The sequence below is a fragment of the Castanea sativa genome, chromosome 11, assembly GCF_040712315.1.
Source record: "Castanea sativa cultivar Marrone di Chiusa Pesio chromosome 11, ASM4071231v1".
Lineage (NCBI taxonomy): Eukaryota > Viridiplantae > Streptophyta > Magnoliopsida > Fagales > Fagaceae > Castanea > Castanea sativa.
In genome coordinates this window covers 66,128,757-66,145,622 of record NC_134023.1, presented here as the reverse complement: position 1 = coordinate 66,145,622, position 16,866 = coordinate 66,128,757, and the positions used below count along the sequence as shown (strand labels likewise).

At 36.3% G+C, this 16,866-nt stretch overlaps 2 protein-coding genes and 1 pseudogene across 3 annotated transcripts; 1 reads left to right on the top strand and 2 right to left on the bottom strand.

Moving 5' to 3' along the window:
• Positions 1 to 242: 242 nt before the first annotated feature.
• LOC142614705 (carotenoid 9,10(9',10')-cleavage dioxygenase 1-like) lies at positions 243 to 8,229 on the bottom strand (annotated as a pseudogene).
• Positions 8,230 to 9,738: 1,509 nt separating this feature from the next.
• LOC142615405 (putative disease resistance protein RGA3) lies at positions 9,739 to 15,202 on the bottom strand. 2 transcript variants are annotated; one of them, XM_075788154.1, is made up of 4 exons: positions 11,184 to 15,202; positions 10,745 to 10,805; positions 10,437 to 10,647; positions 9,739 to 10,089 (listed from the first exon to the last, which is right to left on the bottom strand). In XM_075788154.1, the coding sequence occupies exons 1-2, from the start codon at positions 14,434 to 14,436 to the stop codon at positions 10,774 to 10,776; spliced, it is 3,285 nt and encodes a 1,094-aa protein (XP_075644269.1). In that variant the 5' UTR covers positions 14,437 to 15,202; the 3' UTR covers positions 9,739 to 10,089; positions 10,437 to 10,647; positions 10,745 to 10,773. The 2 variants fall into 2 exon arrangements, with proteins under 2 accessions (XP_075644269.1, XP_075644268.1); XM_075788153.1 differs by lacking the exon at positions 10,745 to 10,805.
• A 466-nt stretch (positions 15,203 to 15,668) lies between these two features.
• On the top strand, positions 15,669 to 16,298 carry LOC142616979 (uncharacterized). The gene has a single exon (XM_075789702.1). The coding sequence runs from the start codon at positions 15,669 to 15,671 to the stop codon at positions 16,296 to 16,298; it is 630 nt and encodes a 209-aa protein (XP_075645817.1).
• The last annotated feature ends 568 nt before the right edge of the window (positions 16,299 to 16,866 follow it).

Genomic DNA, 16,866 nt, shown 5'->3' with positions numbered 1-16,866 from the left:
TAATATTTTTACTCTTTATGTCATCTTTTAGGAGATACTTTGAATGAAAGAAAAAATATATACAAATCATATAATTACTTCACTGAACGTGAATGGTGAATGGTGGTTGGCTGCGTATGAATTCAGCCTAGCAATAATCCTAATTAACTGTTTTACATGGGGGTGTATTTCTTCATTAAAAAAAAAAAAAACATGTGGGGTGTATTTTCTTTGGATCCAAGTCAATTTTGTTGAGATGAATATTTCCGGTTTATTTTCCCTCCTTGTAAAGTAATACTTCCCAGTCGGAAAAGGAATTATTACAAGTATATTTACTGCTTAAATTTGGGAAGATCTCCATATACAATATTGGGAAAGTACTGCCAAAGAGGTCTAGTGTACATAATTTACATGTTTATGTCTCCATTGCAGTTTCTCCATCTCAATTTTATTTTGAGATTTCCAACAATCAAGCAATCACAGTTTCCCCTGCTCTTGAAGTTGCTCCTGTGCAAAAACAATGCATGTATGTTAGAACCATCACGGTAAAGAGCAATAGCAAAATAATCATAAAATGCACACAAAAATAAGGAATCAATAAAACGCATGGCGATGCTATCTAGATTTATGCAAGATATTAGTCAAAACTGTTGATTCAACTGCAGCATAACATGGGATGAACACAAGTCCACTCATTTCAACCCCTTTGAATTCATGCAATTAAAAAAACCAAATAGAAGTGAACAAAGCTCTATCTCCCAACTATTTGGGGTTGACAACATATCAATTTTCAACAATCTAATATAATCACGACCATATCTTCACTTCAAATCCTGTGATCCTATGGTACCCAAACCCTGCAGTTGAACACGCCTCACCCATGTATATGCAGTGGCATGTCATGGATAAGCAAACAGCTCCAGACAGCCCAAAATGGTGCAAAATCTCTAAAAAGGTGAATTTGACAGTTGGCTCCATACATGCAGAGAATTCCGGAGCCCATGTAACGCAGGTCAAATCATGAGGTACCAGGGCCGTTTCATTTGAGTCAATCTTGTATTTTTTTTCTTGTAGCACCTTCCAATGTAAATGAAATTATATACCTATCCAGCACAATCATCGTCTATGTACAACTCATATCAAATGATTCTCATCTTACATTTTACAGTTTGCTGCTATCTTCAGCTACTCACAAATGCATCAGATGTCATTCAAACCATTGCAGTGTTATCAATCATCCATCTACACATTCACAAACTCATTTCATGGATATAATTGCCTAGCATTTGATACTGTCAACTAAAATAAGCTTCCGTCCCTAAATTTGAATAGTATGCAGTTGAGCACATAACCTCCCAGATGAACCTCTCTATTTCTGCTATCCATAATAGCTAATCCATGTCTCTTTCAATCTTTCCACAGTGACAGTGATCACTATTGAGCATCACATAACTATCAATTTCCATTGCTTCCTCTGTTAAAATCTTACTTTTCTTTGGCTTCATTCAGTTTATTCCATGTCAATCCTGTTTGTCCTAAAGTTTGATTTTTCAAATCTCTTGAAGTTCCATTATGAAGTTATTTCACATTTAACAGGACAGAATGTAAGAAAGAAAATGAATCCAAATGCAATTGATGTAACACTGACCTCTGTTACAAAGAAGGCATGAAACCCAAATGGAACTCTGCGGGGCATCTCAACAACTGCAACAGGATCTGGTGACATTGTTTTTGCATCAATTACATTCACTGATGATTTTCTGCATAATTATGAATGAAAATTGAGACCATCATGATCAATATTCAAGCTTAAAATCTGAGTCAAGAAAATTAGTTAAATAACTATGGCCAAAGCTTCTGAAAAAAATCTATGAATGTGTAGAATACATTGGTAAGTTTACACAAGGGATGATGCTGAGATAAGGGCTTTATCATGCATAAAAGTTGGATGATGACCAGGAACAAGCTTTAGTAAAAGAGAAAATAGCAACATATTAATATTTCCTCCTCTGATTAATCTAAAGAACCAGATTTTGCTAAAAATTGGAGCATTCAATAACCCTCTTACAGAACCTAATAAAACAAAAAAATTGAAAATCAAAACAATTAAGCAGTAGATTAAAAGAGAGAACATAAATTTGAAAATAGTGTGAGGAAGGAAAGTATTACCCAGTATTCTCATCATGGGCAAAAAATATTAAGTAGCCATCATCGTCTTCAGAAGTAATGCCAGGCACACGACGGACAAAAACAGCCTCAGAACCAAATCTGCCAGGTCCCAAGTCATAGATGCCTAGAACATTTCCTCCAACTGCAAGCTTTGTTTTTCCAGTGTCTGGTTCAGCATGCAGATCAAATTTGATTATCCCAGTCACTTTTGCAATGCTGTCAAGTATGGTTCCATATACATATTGTTGTCGCCTGATAATGCACCAAAAAAATTAGATGGAAAACATAAGAAGGATATAACACCCAAGAGAACAAAATAAACTAAGCATGATATCTAGCAAAATGATAAAAATAGTCTACAAAATAAAAGCGGGTTTAAGAACACATTCAAAAAAGAAAAAAGATCATATAAATATAACCATTCATTATCTAGCTCCTCTCTTCCACTGCCAAAATGAACAATTTTCCAATCTCAAATGGATCTGGTAACAATAAACAACCCAAAATCTCCCATTACAAACAGTTGATGAATACCTGCCAGTGTAGCTCTCATTCACCCTAGGAAAATCTACAGCAGATGCAGATAATTTCTTCTGTGAAGCTAGACCAGTTTTCATGTTGAATCTCATCTCATACCTGAATAGAATAGTAACTATCAGAACAACCTATGTGTACATAGAGCTTTGCCTTATCAAAAAATGGGTGAAGGTGTCCTACAGCTCATTTGTGAAGTTTTCAATCTTTTCTTTGACAACCCCATTGACCATGTCCAGATCTGGATTCTGAAGTCGACAAGTGATCAGAACAACTTCGTCCTCCTCCTCCCAAGCATTAGCTAATGAAGGAAGTCATCAAAAAGGTTAGTATGGAAACGTGAAAACAGAAAAAATATTAATATTAGCTTAATCATGAACCACACCATTATGGAATATGAAGCAATTTGGAAGCTCAAACCATCTGATTTGCAGCTCATCCTTTGCATACCGAGGAAGTACACCAAAGCAAGCATTTTTTGTTGCATCAAATGTGAATATCAGCTTGTTCCCTTTCACCATTTCCTGAAATCAAATGTAAACAATTATTACAACTTCCAATATGATGCTCAACAATGCCATCAAAAAATTTCCTGTATAGATCACCTTAGCAACTTTCACCTTGCACCCAACCCACCCCCTAAAGAGAGAACCAGCGAAGATTATAAGATTTCGTCTTGGGATCAACTGTGCATGCTGAGGAGTTGTTCCAGAATTATGGAATGTTTGAAAGAAACTATAAAAGTTCAAATTCCAAGTACCACTCCTGAGACATAGAATGATCTGAACATCTATTTCCATTAAAATTCTTTACTCAAGAAGGATATATAAATTTCACCTACTGATGCTCATGACATCTACAGATATTAAGATAAATCAATGTCAAAATCCTGATGCAAGACCTTTTCAAGCCCATTTTAGTTAAGGCACTTCAATTTTAGATTTTACATTATGTAGTTCAGCAGTACCAAGTTTGTGCCTGAATTTTGAGAAACTTCAAAGACAATAGAATTACTTCAAAAGTACCAAAGAGTGGGAAAGACAAGCAAGCTTCTTTTTTTATTCTTTACAATAATCAAGATACCCTAATGGGATGATGCTGACAGCCGTACCATACTTCTGTGTCAAAATACACTCCATGAGCATCGTATAAGCAAATGATTTCAAGCTTATTGAGAGGTAAAAAGACTAAGACTAAGATGGATGACCCTAATGGATGATGCAGCCAGCTGAACCATACCTGTATTTTAAAAAACACCCCACGAACATTGTCAAAGCAAATGGTTTCAAGCTTACTTACGTTCAAATTGTTATGTTGCAGGCCACATTAAAGTGTGGGTACAGCTCTCTCTTATAATCAATATGTCAAATATAGCTGGTTACACATTAGCGGGTGAAAAGGTGAACTAAATGATAAATTTAACTTTCACCCCCCCCCCCCCCCCCCCCACGTGCAGTCTTTTCGGGCAGGGCTCCTCCTTTAGCCTAGGGTTGTTCAGAGAGGCTTTTCATCACTATGCATGCCAACTTTATTTATTTAATATCATGGTATTTTGTACCAGGCTAAAATTTTAACAGGAACAACTTACAAGTAACATACCTTTGGTCTGAAATACAATGGAAGATCCATGAAAATCGCATAGTTCTCAGTAATGGCAAAGTCATGCATCATGATGGGGTCTGATATTGTTATTGGTACTGGGTCATGCATGAAACCATCTTTGGAAATTACTCTGTAGGTGATATATGGTGGCGTATGTGAATAGCCAAATGTAAACATTTCGCCTGCATGGAAGGTTCTGTAAGTTAAAAGGACTTCTTCCATTACCATGGTCACTAAATTGCTTTTACGAGGATGTCTTACCAGTGAATGGGTCAACCTTAGGATGAGCAGTAAAAGAATGTGATAATCTCGTCATAGCCCAGCATACCAAGTGTTTGGAGATCTCCATCCTCCAAAACTTTAACAGCATCTGAATAAAGCAATGAAGACAAGTTCAATCCCACATCAGAAGCAAGGACATATCACCAAGTTACTTGATGGAGTCCGTATATGACAAAGAAATTGGCATTTCTCAGTATTTCTTTTTGCCCACCATGAAAGAATAGAGTGGTTACTTAATATGAATGGCAATCCAGAGGAAGACTAACCCTTTTCATTTTAATTTTTCAGAATGAAAAACACAAAAAGAAGACAAGCTTACAAGGTTTATCTGCCTCAGAAAGTGCTAGAAGTTTCCCATGATGATACACCATAGCTGTATTAGCTGTACACAGGAGGCAAATACTTAGTGTCTAGCACTTCACACCAGGATTATCTAAACACGAAAAAAAAAATATGTAGAGATACCCAATACACACATTTATAGACAGGCTTGGTACAGTGCATGTATCAGAGATATTCAACAAATACATATGTGTCTACTAAAGGAAGAGAGCATATTCATTAAGCCATACACACCTCTGGCTCAGCTGGTAAAAGGCTAGGGACAAATTGGTAGGTTTTAAGTTCAAATCTTAACCGCCATTTTTTTTTTTGGGTATTGCCTGCGGTGGGGGGGTTGCTAGATGAAATAAAGGAAGTAAAGATGTGCAAGTGTGCAACACAATGTTCAGCAAATAAAATAAAATAAAATAAGAAAAAGAAAAAAAGTTGAGCAACATAATCTTAGGTAAACATATTTGCCAGGCTAGGCCTGAAAGAAGTATGTATCTGGACACTTCATTCTTTGAAACCTAGCCCTGTACCTGCATCCTAATATATGGGGACTTGATGGATAGAAGAACTATACACACACTATTAACCAACAAAGAAGAACCTGAGCAACCAGAAAATTAAGCAAAATTATACATGGGATAATGTTTTTGAACTCTACTAAAAATTATGTGCACAATTTCACCAGATTTATTTTCATATGAGCAAAAGTTGTATACTAGACTAACTAACCTGTTCCATATCCGTATGTGTCATCTAATACTTTCAACTTTGTTCTCAGAATTTGCATGTTCACCATGAGTAATCCAAACAGCCCTTTAAGATCTCCAATCTGTAATGACATTTAAAAAGGAAAAAAAAACATGTATACAACAGGACCAACAAATCAAACATATGCAACTGATGATTATCTATTCAAGATTTTTAATTATGCACAGGCAAAACATGAGACTAAAAAAGGGGGCATATACTAATGACGTGAACCATGCCAATGAACAAACCAGAAATAAAAATAAGAAAAAAGAAACCCACAGCTTACTGGTATACCTTCATAAATTTAGCACCTCCAAAATACTCTACTTGTTTGATCTGAGATGTCCTTACATAGCGAGAGACATAGGTTGCTTTCCCATCTTTGATGCGCAAACCATGAATCATGCTGAAAAGTTAAAGATATCACTTAAACCCTTCTTGCTTTAATGGCCTGTTTGGGAGTTTAGAGAGGGAGGAGAGTAGAGGAGAGTAGAGGGGAGGGGAGTAGTGGGGAGGAGAGTAGAGGAGAATGATTACCCTCCACCTTGTTTGGATGTTTTTATAATTAGTAAGGGGGAAGTGAGTAATTAGTCATTCCCCTTGTTTTTAACATTGTAATTTTATAAATATAATAAGGGTAAATTAGGTAATTTACTTTATCAATAATTTTATGTGCTCTACTCTCCCTCCAAATATCTCCAATTTGGGGGAATTAAAAATGAGGGGGTTGGAGGTAGTTGAAACCCCTTTAAACCCTTCCCCCTCCTTCCTTAAAAAACTCCCAAACAAGGTAATTGAATTACTCCCCTTCCCTCTACTCTACTCCCCCTCCTTTTTTAAACATCCAAACAGGTTATAACAGACTAGTATTGGATAAACCAACATTCATGAACCTCTAAAATTAAAGAAAAAGTGAAAACAATGCAAAACACAGTGGAACATGACCAATTTCAATATATCCAAGAGCAGCAATCTAGCAAGGATGGCTAGATTACTGCTCTTGGATACATAGAAATTGGTCATGTTCCACTGAACAAACAGACACATGCCTCACCAAAACCAAACAGAATTACAAGACTAAAATAGTGTAACAAACATTGTGAAAATAAAAAAAATGCTTATCAAAAAAAAACAATCATGAAAATAGAAAATGACATGGATAAAGTACAGTCAAGTTTCCTTTCCCCCTTCACTAATAGAGTGACACCTAAGCTTGCCAAGGGATCATAAAGAAGGAGAACAAGCTAAATATCTTCTTTTGAATCCTGATGATTGAACATATCACCAGCATGTCCAAAGTTGTTTTGATCACATCATGATTATTTTTCACTCTTTAAGACCAGGTATTCTTAGAAATCATAAACACTTGTAACTCACTAATTAGCATGGCAGTTGCATTCAATAAGATATTCTGGCTGGCACACACCCACATAGAGAAATATCATAGGGAAAATTTTCATTCTTAAGAAGCTCAATTTGGTGATTCTAGTTTGTTTTTTGATTGGTAAGTCTCACACACACACACACACAAGTGGGTCTTGAACCCACGACTTAACCTTCCCCCTTACTCTTACAAGGGGAGGAGGTGTCATTTGAGCTAGAGCTCATTGGCAGACTCAATTTGGCAATTCATTGTAGTTAAACTAGTAAAACTTCAGCATTTAATGTCAAAATGGTATATGTATCAACTGGAAGGAACCTCAAGCAACTGTGGAAGGGGGAAAAGAACAAATGTATCATTTTACCTTTAGAGGACTTCAATTATGTAAATTCAGTCACTAAAAAAATTATTCATTTGGCTCCACTGCCAAACTGCAGTTGTGTCAGAACAATCTTGATATTTTCAGTGAAATTTCTCAGAACTAAGCACCATATATAAAATCCAAATGACCTTAGCCAACTAAAGAATGAACTACAAGGGTTTACTGCTCATATAACCACCATATATGATGACTCAAGAAAATTGACACTTCACTATATAGAGCAGCCAATTGGCATTTTTTTCTTCGTTACAGGGAGCTTTTGCCTTCAGATTATATGACAAAAATACTTTTATAATGTAGAGAATTGGGCATTGAGTAGCCACTAAAAAGCAACCATAAATTAAACACACAAAGCAGAGAAACATAAAGGTATTCTGGAGTGGGAAAAGTGGTACTAAAGTTATATCTCCAAACTCTTTCTTCAAAAAAACTTAAAAGAAATACTCTTTGGAATAAGGGAACAGAAAATCACGCACCCATCTCCATCAAACCTGCAAAGAGAGCAACAAAGGGAATAAGTACAATGGTTATCTGATTAATATCTTAATTTTCATTCACAAGAACTAAAAATAAAACCCTTCATATATGGTAGTTAAATGAATATGCTTCTTCACTTAGAATTAAGTCAAGTAATTACAGTAAATAGTTCCACAGACGGGCTTATATATATTAATTAATTAAAAAAAAAAAAAAAGACATACCAGTGATATCCAGCAACAGGAGAAAACTTCAGGTTAGGACCCACCCTAACAAACTCTCTGTTTAAGCAATCCTGTAAGACATATTCTACATTCCATGTCATGGGCAACAAAGGCAATAAGATGCAGCTTGATGCATTGGAGAAATAAATGAATAATTGGTCAAACTGATGGCTACATTTACTTGAATCGAAATATATATACATTTATAGTAACGAGATAGCACATATCAAACTCAAGGTGATAGGAATTCTTCAAATTGACAGGTTATTGCATGACAAGGACCACTATTACCCAGCAACAAGGCTGTAGTATAATACAAAAGAAGAAGCTAGAATTGTAATTGACCTGTTTCTTAGGTAGCATGAAGCTTATTTAATACATTTTCATTTGCAGTGTTGTAAACAATATCAATTACTATTGCTCTTGCATCACTAAGAAAGCATTATATACCACAAAAATTTGTTGTGGATGTAAATCACGTAAAACATAAAAAGATGAGGCCCTTAAGCTGCACATCTTTTTGATAATCTAACAAGTAATGGTACTGAACTATAAGGTTCTTGACTAATGGGGTTTCCTTTGAGAAACCACAAAAGCGGTTAGCCGTGAATGCTATTACTAGTTCTAAACTTGTTCAGTATGGTAATTTTTCAGAATGTGGAATTAATTCTTAATTTACCATTTTGGCATAAAAATTAAGTACAAAATACTTTCCTTAAAAGCTAAAACTAATGTTCTTATGCAGTTTACACCAATCAAATATAATCATCATCGCCTATTGAAAGGCTTTTTTACATGTTTGACAAAATGCTTTACCAACTTAGTAGAACCAGATGGTATATCACCTTCTACTCCCCTTTCATAAAGTATATACGGTGCTAAGCAGCTAGCAAATCCTAATGTTTAGTGCAAGTCAATTCTTAGTCCAGTTAAATCTACAATGACACTTTTAGTGCTTCTTCTGAACTAAATGCCAGAGCGTGTTTAGCCAGATTTGTGTAATGCATTTCAACTTGTCTAATAATTTTCTAGTGTAGAAAAAAATAAGCCTCTGGATTCGTAATCAGCTTTTGATATTCATGATATACGCCTTTGCAGCTGACTTAGTGCTCAGGCAATTTGGATACTATTTCTTGTCCTCTGGTTTTGGATGAATGAGGAAATTTTATTAACACAAAAATTATAACATGAAGTTCAAAAGACAGAAAACTACATTTCAGCAGAAAAAACAGCCAGCCCCTGCGGCAAAAAGACAAGCTACCAAGCTAAGTTAAAACAGACAGAGAGACCCATATAACTAAACAACACCCCATTCTATATTGACATTTTAAAACCATTGTAAGTTCTAGTTCTAATTCACACATCATTTTTTAATCAACTATATGACTATGGTAGATGAATGTAGCCCAAGCAAGCTTTGCACAAGGTAGACCTCAAGCCTTTGCCCTTTGAAGAATGAATCCCCTATTTCTATTGGGAAAAATTGCAGATTGATACAATAGCACACAATGAATCCCCTATTTCTCTTTGTGCAAATTCAATAGGAACTTCAAAAAAATTTGGCAAGCACAATAATCAACACAAAGCAGAAATATCTAGCAACAACCGACAATCAAGACACCAAATTTTTATGTGGAAACCCTTTAATGAGAAGGGAAAAACCACGGGACCTAGTCCAGTAAAAAATCTTCCACTATTGAATAAAGAGTTTACAACAATTTTCTCTTAAACAAAATCTAAAGACTACCAAAACAAGAAAGAACACAATAATTAGATTACAGCAAATCTACATCACACTAAAATTGATTTCAACAATAACAAGAACACCAAGTGACCTTAGCATCTGAACAGATGGAGAAGAATTTCAAACGACAAGCTGCAGATTAACCACGTACTCTTTCAACACTTGCTGCTTTAATCTTCTTGTAAAAGAGTAATCATAAAAGAGATGATCCCTACAGCACTCCAAATGCTCCCTGAAAATAACACAAGATATCAGCATACAATCCCAATGATGATGCATGTTGCATCCTCAGGCTAGTCAAAGTTTAACAGTGGCAGGGAATTGTGAAAGACTGCCATGAACTGGTTATTCAAGCGAGAGAAAATGGCCAAAAAGAATATTTTTCTTAAGTTTCTAATGGTAAGCAATGGGATTATAACACAAAATGTACAAAGAGATTCCACTAAAATTTTGTATGCATCTAACTGCATGAAAAAAGTTGATGTTAAGCACTAGCCCATTAAAATATGGTAGAAAATAAGATCATGATAGAGACAAAATGTTCTTTATAAAAGGTTTAAAATAGGCTCAGATATTTACCCCTGGTTTTGTTTTGTGCATCCAATTTGTTCTGCATTTAGGATCAAACCAAGCGAGAAATCACCATAACACAAGAAGAACAAAGAAGAAGAGGAAAGGAATTAGCATTTGAATAACCCACTTCCAGCTATTCAAAGTTCATTGGAAGAATTAAGGACTTGAGCAAGGTATTCTTCATGTAAAGACTTCAAAACAGCACATCCATCAGCATCTGTAAAAATCATTTAGAATAATGAATCAAATATATGGAATGAAATTTTATTCAAAATATTCATTAACCTTTGATTATAGAAAGTGTAACCAAGTACCTTTCGTACTCCATCCAAAATCCTACAATCTATGGTAGTGGTGGAGATGTATATAATGTAACTGTGAACAGAACACAAGCCATCAAATTAAATAACATTAATAATAATAGAACTTCAAAACAATTCAACAGTTTGGTTGCTTTGAAATCAATCAAATTGGCCAAGATTTTCTGTACATCTCAGAAATTTTTTTTATTATTAGAAAACTTTAGAAAACCAAAAGCTTTGCTAAAGTGAGCCCCATTCAATTATATACACTGGTTCCTATATTTTTGAAATCCAAAAGAAAAAATTCATTGCTTTTTCAAAAAATTGTATTGAAATCAATAAATGATAGAGAATAGAATTCTAAAAAGTTCACTTTCTTTCATTTTCAACTGTTTTCTCAGCTAGCAAACAAAAATTCAATACAAAAAAAATGGGTATATAGAATGCGTACCGTTAGTGACATGTGCGATCTTGTCCCAATCCTGACCGGTTTCCTTTTCGCATCTTCTCTGTAACTCGGGACAATTGACAATCTCCAGTGTTCGTAAAGACGACAGATCGCGCATCTCATCAGGCAGTGATTTCAGATTGAGACAGTCGTTAATTATAAACAGTTTAAGTGAGATAAGATTCCCAATCCACCGAGGCAATGTTTTCAGATTCTCACAATTTTGAATAAAGAGCGTTTCTAGGGTTGTAACGTGTTGAAGACCTACAGGTAAGGAATTCAGTTTTGGAAGGCTGTAGAAGTGCAGATGAGTGAGGCGATTGAGATGTCGCCATTCCATTCCATCCACGTCACTTCCTAGATTTAACTCCTTGCAAGAGTGAATGGATAATCGCTCGAGAGAAATTAGATTTGATACCCACCCATCTGGCAGAGACACAACATCTGGCAGATTTTCTATAAACATAGATTTTAATTTGGAGAGATGAGAGGACGAAGAAGAGGAGGAAGAGGGAAGTATTGTCTCTTGAAAAAGCTTTGAGCTAACGTTACTTAGATGTAGGGCTTCTCCGAGATAAGGAAACAAGGAGGGCATGGAAGTCATATTAGGACAATTACTAATAGAAAAAGAAGAAAGACAAGGAAATGAAGGCAGTGACCGGCTATGCTGGTGTTGTTGATGATCTGTCATTGATGGGCTCCTCCACCATCCCTTTAAGTTAGGGCAATCCCAAATCGAAAGAGACTTTAACGATGGGAAGAAGGATAAAGTAGAAACTTCCTCACTTATATCACGATCTGATATGCATTCCAAATCTTTCATTCTATCAATACATAAGCTTTCTAGAAATGGGAGTTTAGACAATGGTGGCAAGTGGTTATATCTGTCACATCTCCTTAAAGTGATGTTAACAAGATTTTCGATGGAAGAAAGCCAACTTGAAAATGTCACACCAGTGTAACCACACACTTCCAAAATTTTGAGATTTGGATGTGGCTGGAGGCTATCTAATAACATCTCATCATGTCCTTCTTGGTGAGCCCATGTTAATTTCAATTCCTCAAGATGTTGCTTTTCCCTTAAATTTTTGACCTCGCCATCTGAGTTAGCATCTTCCAATTGTTCTGAAATTTTGATCTCAAGTGTTCCTCTGAGGTTGTTTAGCCCATTCAATTCTCCTAGTCCGCCATTATTCCTCGCAATGAATAATGGTAATGACTGAAGGCCAGTCATTTTCCATAATTCTTGAGGCAATCTCAACTTATAACAACCCCTATCATCAAGGTGCCTAAGGCTAACCAATTTTGTGATGTCCCTAGGCAATTGTTCAAGATTTGGACAATACTGAAATTTTAGTGTTTGCAAATTCAACAATGTTGTAATTGAATCAGGAAGAGTTTCAATAGGATTAAAAGAAAGATCTAAGTACTTCAAATGTATTAACTTCCCTATGGAATTTGGCATTATTTTAATATTCAATGCATGTAAATCTAATACACGCAACCCTAGGAAACTCTCAATCAGTGTACTTAATGTTGACTCATCCATGGCATCAAATGCATCCCTACTATGTGTGAACAGAATTGTACGTACCTTGATGCTTGCTTTAACCAAACTTAAAGTTTTAGTAAAAGATGAGCCACTAGAAAATGATACATGATTAGTTTTTTCATCCAAATAATCAAGTCTACAGTCAGCCCCTGCGATTGATAGTGCAAGATCATGATATAAATCATGCATCTTGTATGTCACTTGTCCATAAAAACGATACACTTTATAAAAAAATGACCTGCAAAGTAGATTCTTGATGCACTCATCTGCAACATCCTCTACTTGCTCTATATTATTTGGCAATTGGATTAACCCATGTGCCATCCATAGTTGAATCAATGTCATCCTATCAATCATGTAAGATTTAGGAAACAAAGAACAAAAGGCAAAACAACCTTTAATATATGATGGAAAATGATCATAACTCAACTTTAGAATTGAAAGGGTATTACCACCTCCCTGTTCAATTACATTTTCTTGTACCTTATCCTTCATCTTTAACCACCCATCCTTTTTTTCAAAATATAATGCATTTCCAATGGACTCTATGGCAAGGGGTACTCCTTGACATTTGTCTACAATCTCCCTTCCAATTTCTATTAGATTAGCGTCGTTGGTCTCTTGCCTATTTCTAAATGCTATTTTCTCAAATAAAAACCAAGAATGGTCTTTAGAAAGACCTTTAAGATCATATATTGAAACAGGACGTGTAATCTTTGCAACCAATAAGACTCGTGTGGTTATTAGAATCTTACTTCCCTTTGCACCACCAATTAAAAGGCTTTTAAAGTCATTCCAATTTTTATAATTTTCGTTCCAGATATCATCCAACACAAGTAAAAATTTCTTTTGATAAATTTTGTTAACAAGTTCCCTCAATGGATCCATGTCATGGACTTGACCCATGAGGACTTCAGGATTAAACTTACGACGTTTCTTTCGCATTAGTTCCATGCTATCATCTTTATCAATACCATTTATTAGTTTTTTAGCAATTGTTGTCACCTCGAAGACATTTGAAACGCATACCCATATTTTTAGCTCAAAATGTGTATTGACTTTTTCATGATTGTATACATTTTGAGCAAGTGTGGTCTTGCCTAACCCCCCAATTCCCACAATAGCAGTGGTAGATACATTCTCATCATTATTAGGCTCCAATAAAAGTTTTATGATGGCATTTTTGTCATCATCTCTCCCAATAACTTCTTTATTTGGTAACCATGGGATAGTCTCCCTGTTCAGACTCACTTGAGGCTTCACATGGCCCTCATTAAAATGAAAGTTATTTCTATCTTGCGCCATTGCAATTAGATTTTGCCTCAATTCTATTATTCTAAGACTCATCTTACGATTTCTAAAAACAAGTGGGATACTTCTAAAGAAATTGCGTACCTTTTCTGCAGTATTCCCACTCGTCCCTTTTTGCTGCAAAGCTAATTCAACGTGGAACTTATACTCACCCAACAAGTCATCTGCATCATAAAAAGCATCCTTGAGCTTTTCAAGCCAGTCACTGGCTTGATGGTTGCGGTTCGGCTGCTCCATTGCATCCAGAAGGACAGCTTGTATTCTGGACACTGTGTTCTTGATGCTTTCAATGTCATCTTTAACATTCCACAGTGGTCCAAAATTTTCAAAAGCCGCAGAGCCCAAATTTTCAATTATGGTCTGTGCAACTCCGCAGAGGATTGCTTCAGCCATTTTTCCGTAGTGAGAGAAAGGAATGCTTAAAGAGAAAGAGGGAAGCAAGAGAGGGCGGTCTTCAAGTAATTCAGTGCTAGAGTCTAGAGAGTAAAAGAAAAACTTTCTATCGAGTGAAAGGAAGGCTAGAAGAACGAGAGGAAAGCTAGAGAGTGAGCTTGAAGTGCTTCAGTATTTTAGAGAGTGAAAAAGGATTGCTTCAGCCATTTGTTCGTAGTAACTAGTGAGACAAAGGAAGGCTAAAAGAGTGAAAGGGAAGCTGGAGAGGGTGGGCTTCAAGTGCTTCAATGCTAGAGTGAATGAAATACTTTCTAGTGAGTGAAAGATAGGCTAGAAAAACGAGAGGAAAGCTAGAGAGTGAGCTTGAAGTGCTTCAGTATTTTAGAGAGTGAAAATGATTGCTTCAGCCATTTGTTCGTAGTGACTAGTGAGACAAAGGAAGGCTAAAAGAGTGAAAGGGATGCTGGAGAGAGAGGGTGGGCTTCAAGTGCTTCGATGCTAGAGTGAATGAAAAACTTTCTAGTGAGTGAAAGATAGGCTAGAAAAATGAGAGGAAAGCTAGAGAGTGAGCTTGAATTGCTTTAGTATGCTAGAGAAAGGAAGACTTAAAGAGCGAGAGGGAAGCAAGAGAGGGTGGGCTTCAAGTGGTTCAGTGCTAGAGAGTGAAAGAAAAGCTTTCTAAAAGAGTGAGAGCTTGAAATGCTTCAATATGCTAGAGAGTGAAAAAAGAAAGCTAAAGAGCGAGAAGAAGGCTAGAGAGTAATGTTGCTGTGAAGAAGGAGACGAGGACCGAATATTTAAAGGGGAAGAAGGTTACCGTTACTAGTTTTCCACGTATGAATTTTCTTAGAAAGTTACATGAATCACGCACAGCTTTATGTTTTTTCTGTTGGGGTTGTCAAAGTTCATTCAGTTAATAAATCCTATTATTTAGGACACGTAAGTAGAGTTTGACCATTTCCTTAACCATTTACCATGTTATTAGCCATTTAGCAAGTGGGTTGTTCAACGTGGGTTGTTTGTTTCCTATTTTGTCTCTTTGTAAGGCTTATATAAGTCAACAAGTTACTTTGAATTCAATAAGATATTTGTTTCAGATATTTTCTGAATTGCTTTATGCTTAAAGTTTACAACAATTTGGTATCAGAGCACCATCACAGGGCCTGATTGTGAGAGAAAAGAAACCGCAGTTTCTTAAGAAGAGAAAGAGTGAGAACAGAGAGAATTGAAGTATGGCAGCAGCTGAAAATCATTTCGTTCAACCTGCAATTCCTAAGTTTGATGGCCATTACGATCATTGGTCCATGCTTATGGAAAATTTTCTTCGTTCAAAGGAGTATTGGAGCTTGGTGGAAACTGGAATCCCTGCTGCTGTAGAAGGAGTGGAGATCACTGAAGCACAACAAAAATCAATTGCAGACCAGAAGCTGAAAGACTTGAAGGTCAAGAATTATCTGTTCCAAGCCATTGATCGAACCATTATGGAGACGATCCTCAACAGAGACACTGCCAAGCACATTTGGGACTCTATGAAGCAGAAGTACCAGGGTTCCACAAGAGTCAAAAGAGCACAGCTTCAAGCTCTTCGGAAGGAGTTTGAGGTTCTACAGATGAAAGTGGGTGAGAGTGTTGATGCGTACTTCGCTCGAACACTCATCATAGCAAAAAAAATGAAGATTCATGGTGAAAACATACAGCAAGTGGTGATCATTGAAAAGATCTTGAGATCAATGACCTCAAAGTTCGACTATGTTGTGTGTTCGGTTGAAGAGTCTAATAACTTAGACACCTTAACCATTGATGAGTTGCAGAGTAGCTTATTGGTACATGAGCAGAGGATGAACGGGCATGGAGAAGATTAGCAGGCATTAAAGGTGGCCTACGATGATAGAATTGGTGGAAGAGGAGGCGGTCGAGGTCGTGGAGCTTTTCGAGGAAGAGGCAGAGGAAGAGGAAGACAAGCATTCAACAAAGCTACAGTTGAATGTTATAAGTGTCATCAATTAGGGCATTTTCAATATGAGTGTCCTAAATGGGAGAAGGAAGCAAATTATGCTGAGCTTGAGGAGAAAGAGGAAATGTTGCTGATGTCATATGTGGAGCTTAATCAATCAAGGAGAGAAGATGTCTGGTTCCTTGATTCAGGGTGTAGCAATCATATGTGTGCAAATAAGGAGTGGTTCTTGGATCTTGATGAGGAATTCCGGCACTCTGTGAAGCTCGGGAATAATTCCAAGATGGTTGTGTTGGGAAAGGGTAACATTAGATTGCAAATTGCTGGAGTAACTCAGGTAATCACTGATGTTTTCTATATACCTGAGTTGAAAAATAACTTATTAAGTGTTGGACAATTGCAAGAAAGAGGTGTAGCTATTTTGATACAACATGGAGTATGTAGAATCTATCATCCCAAGAAAGGGCTTATTATGC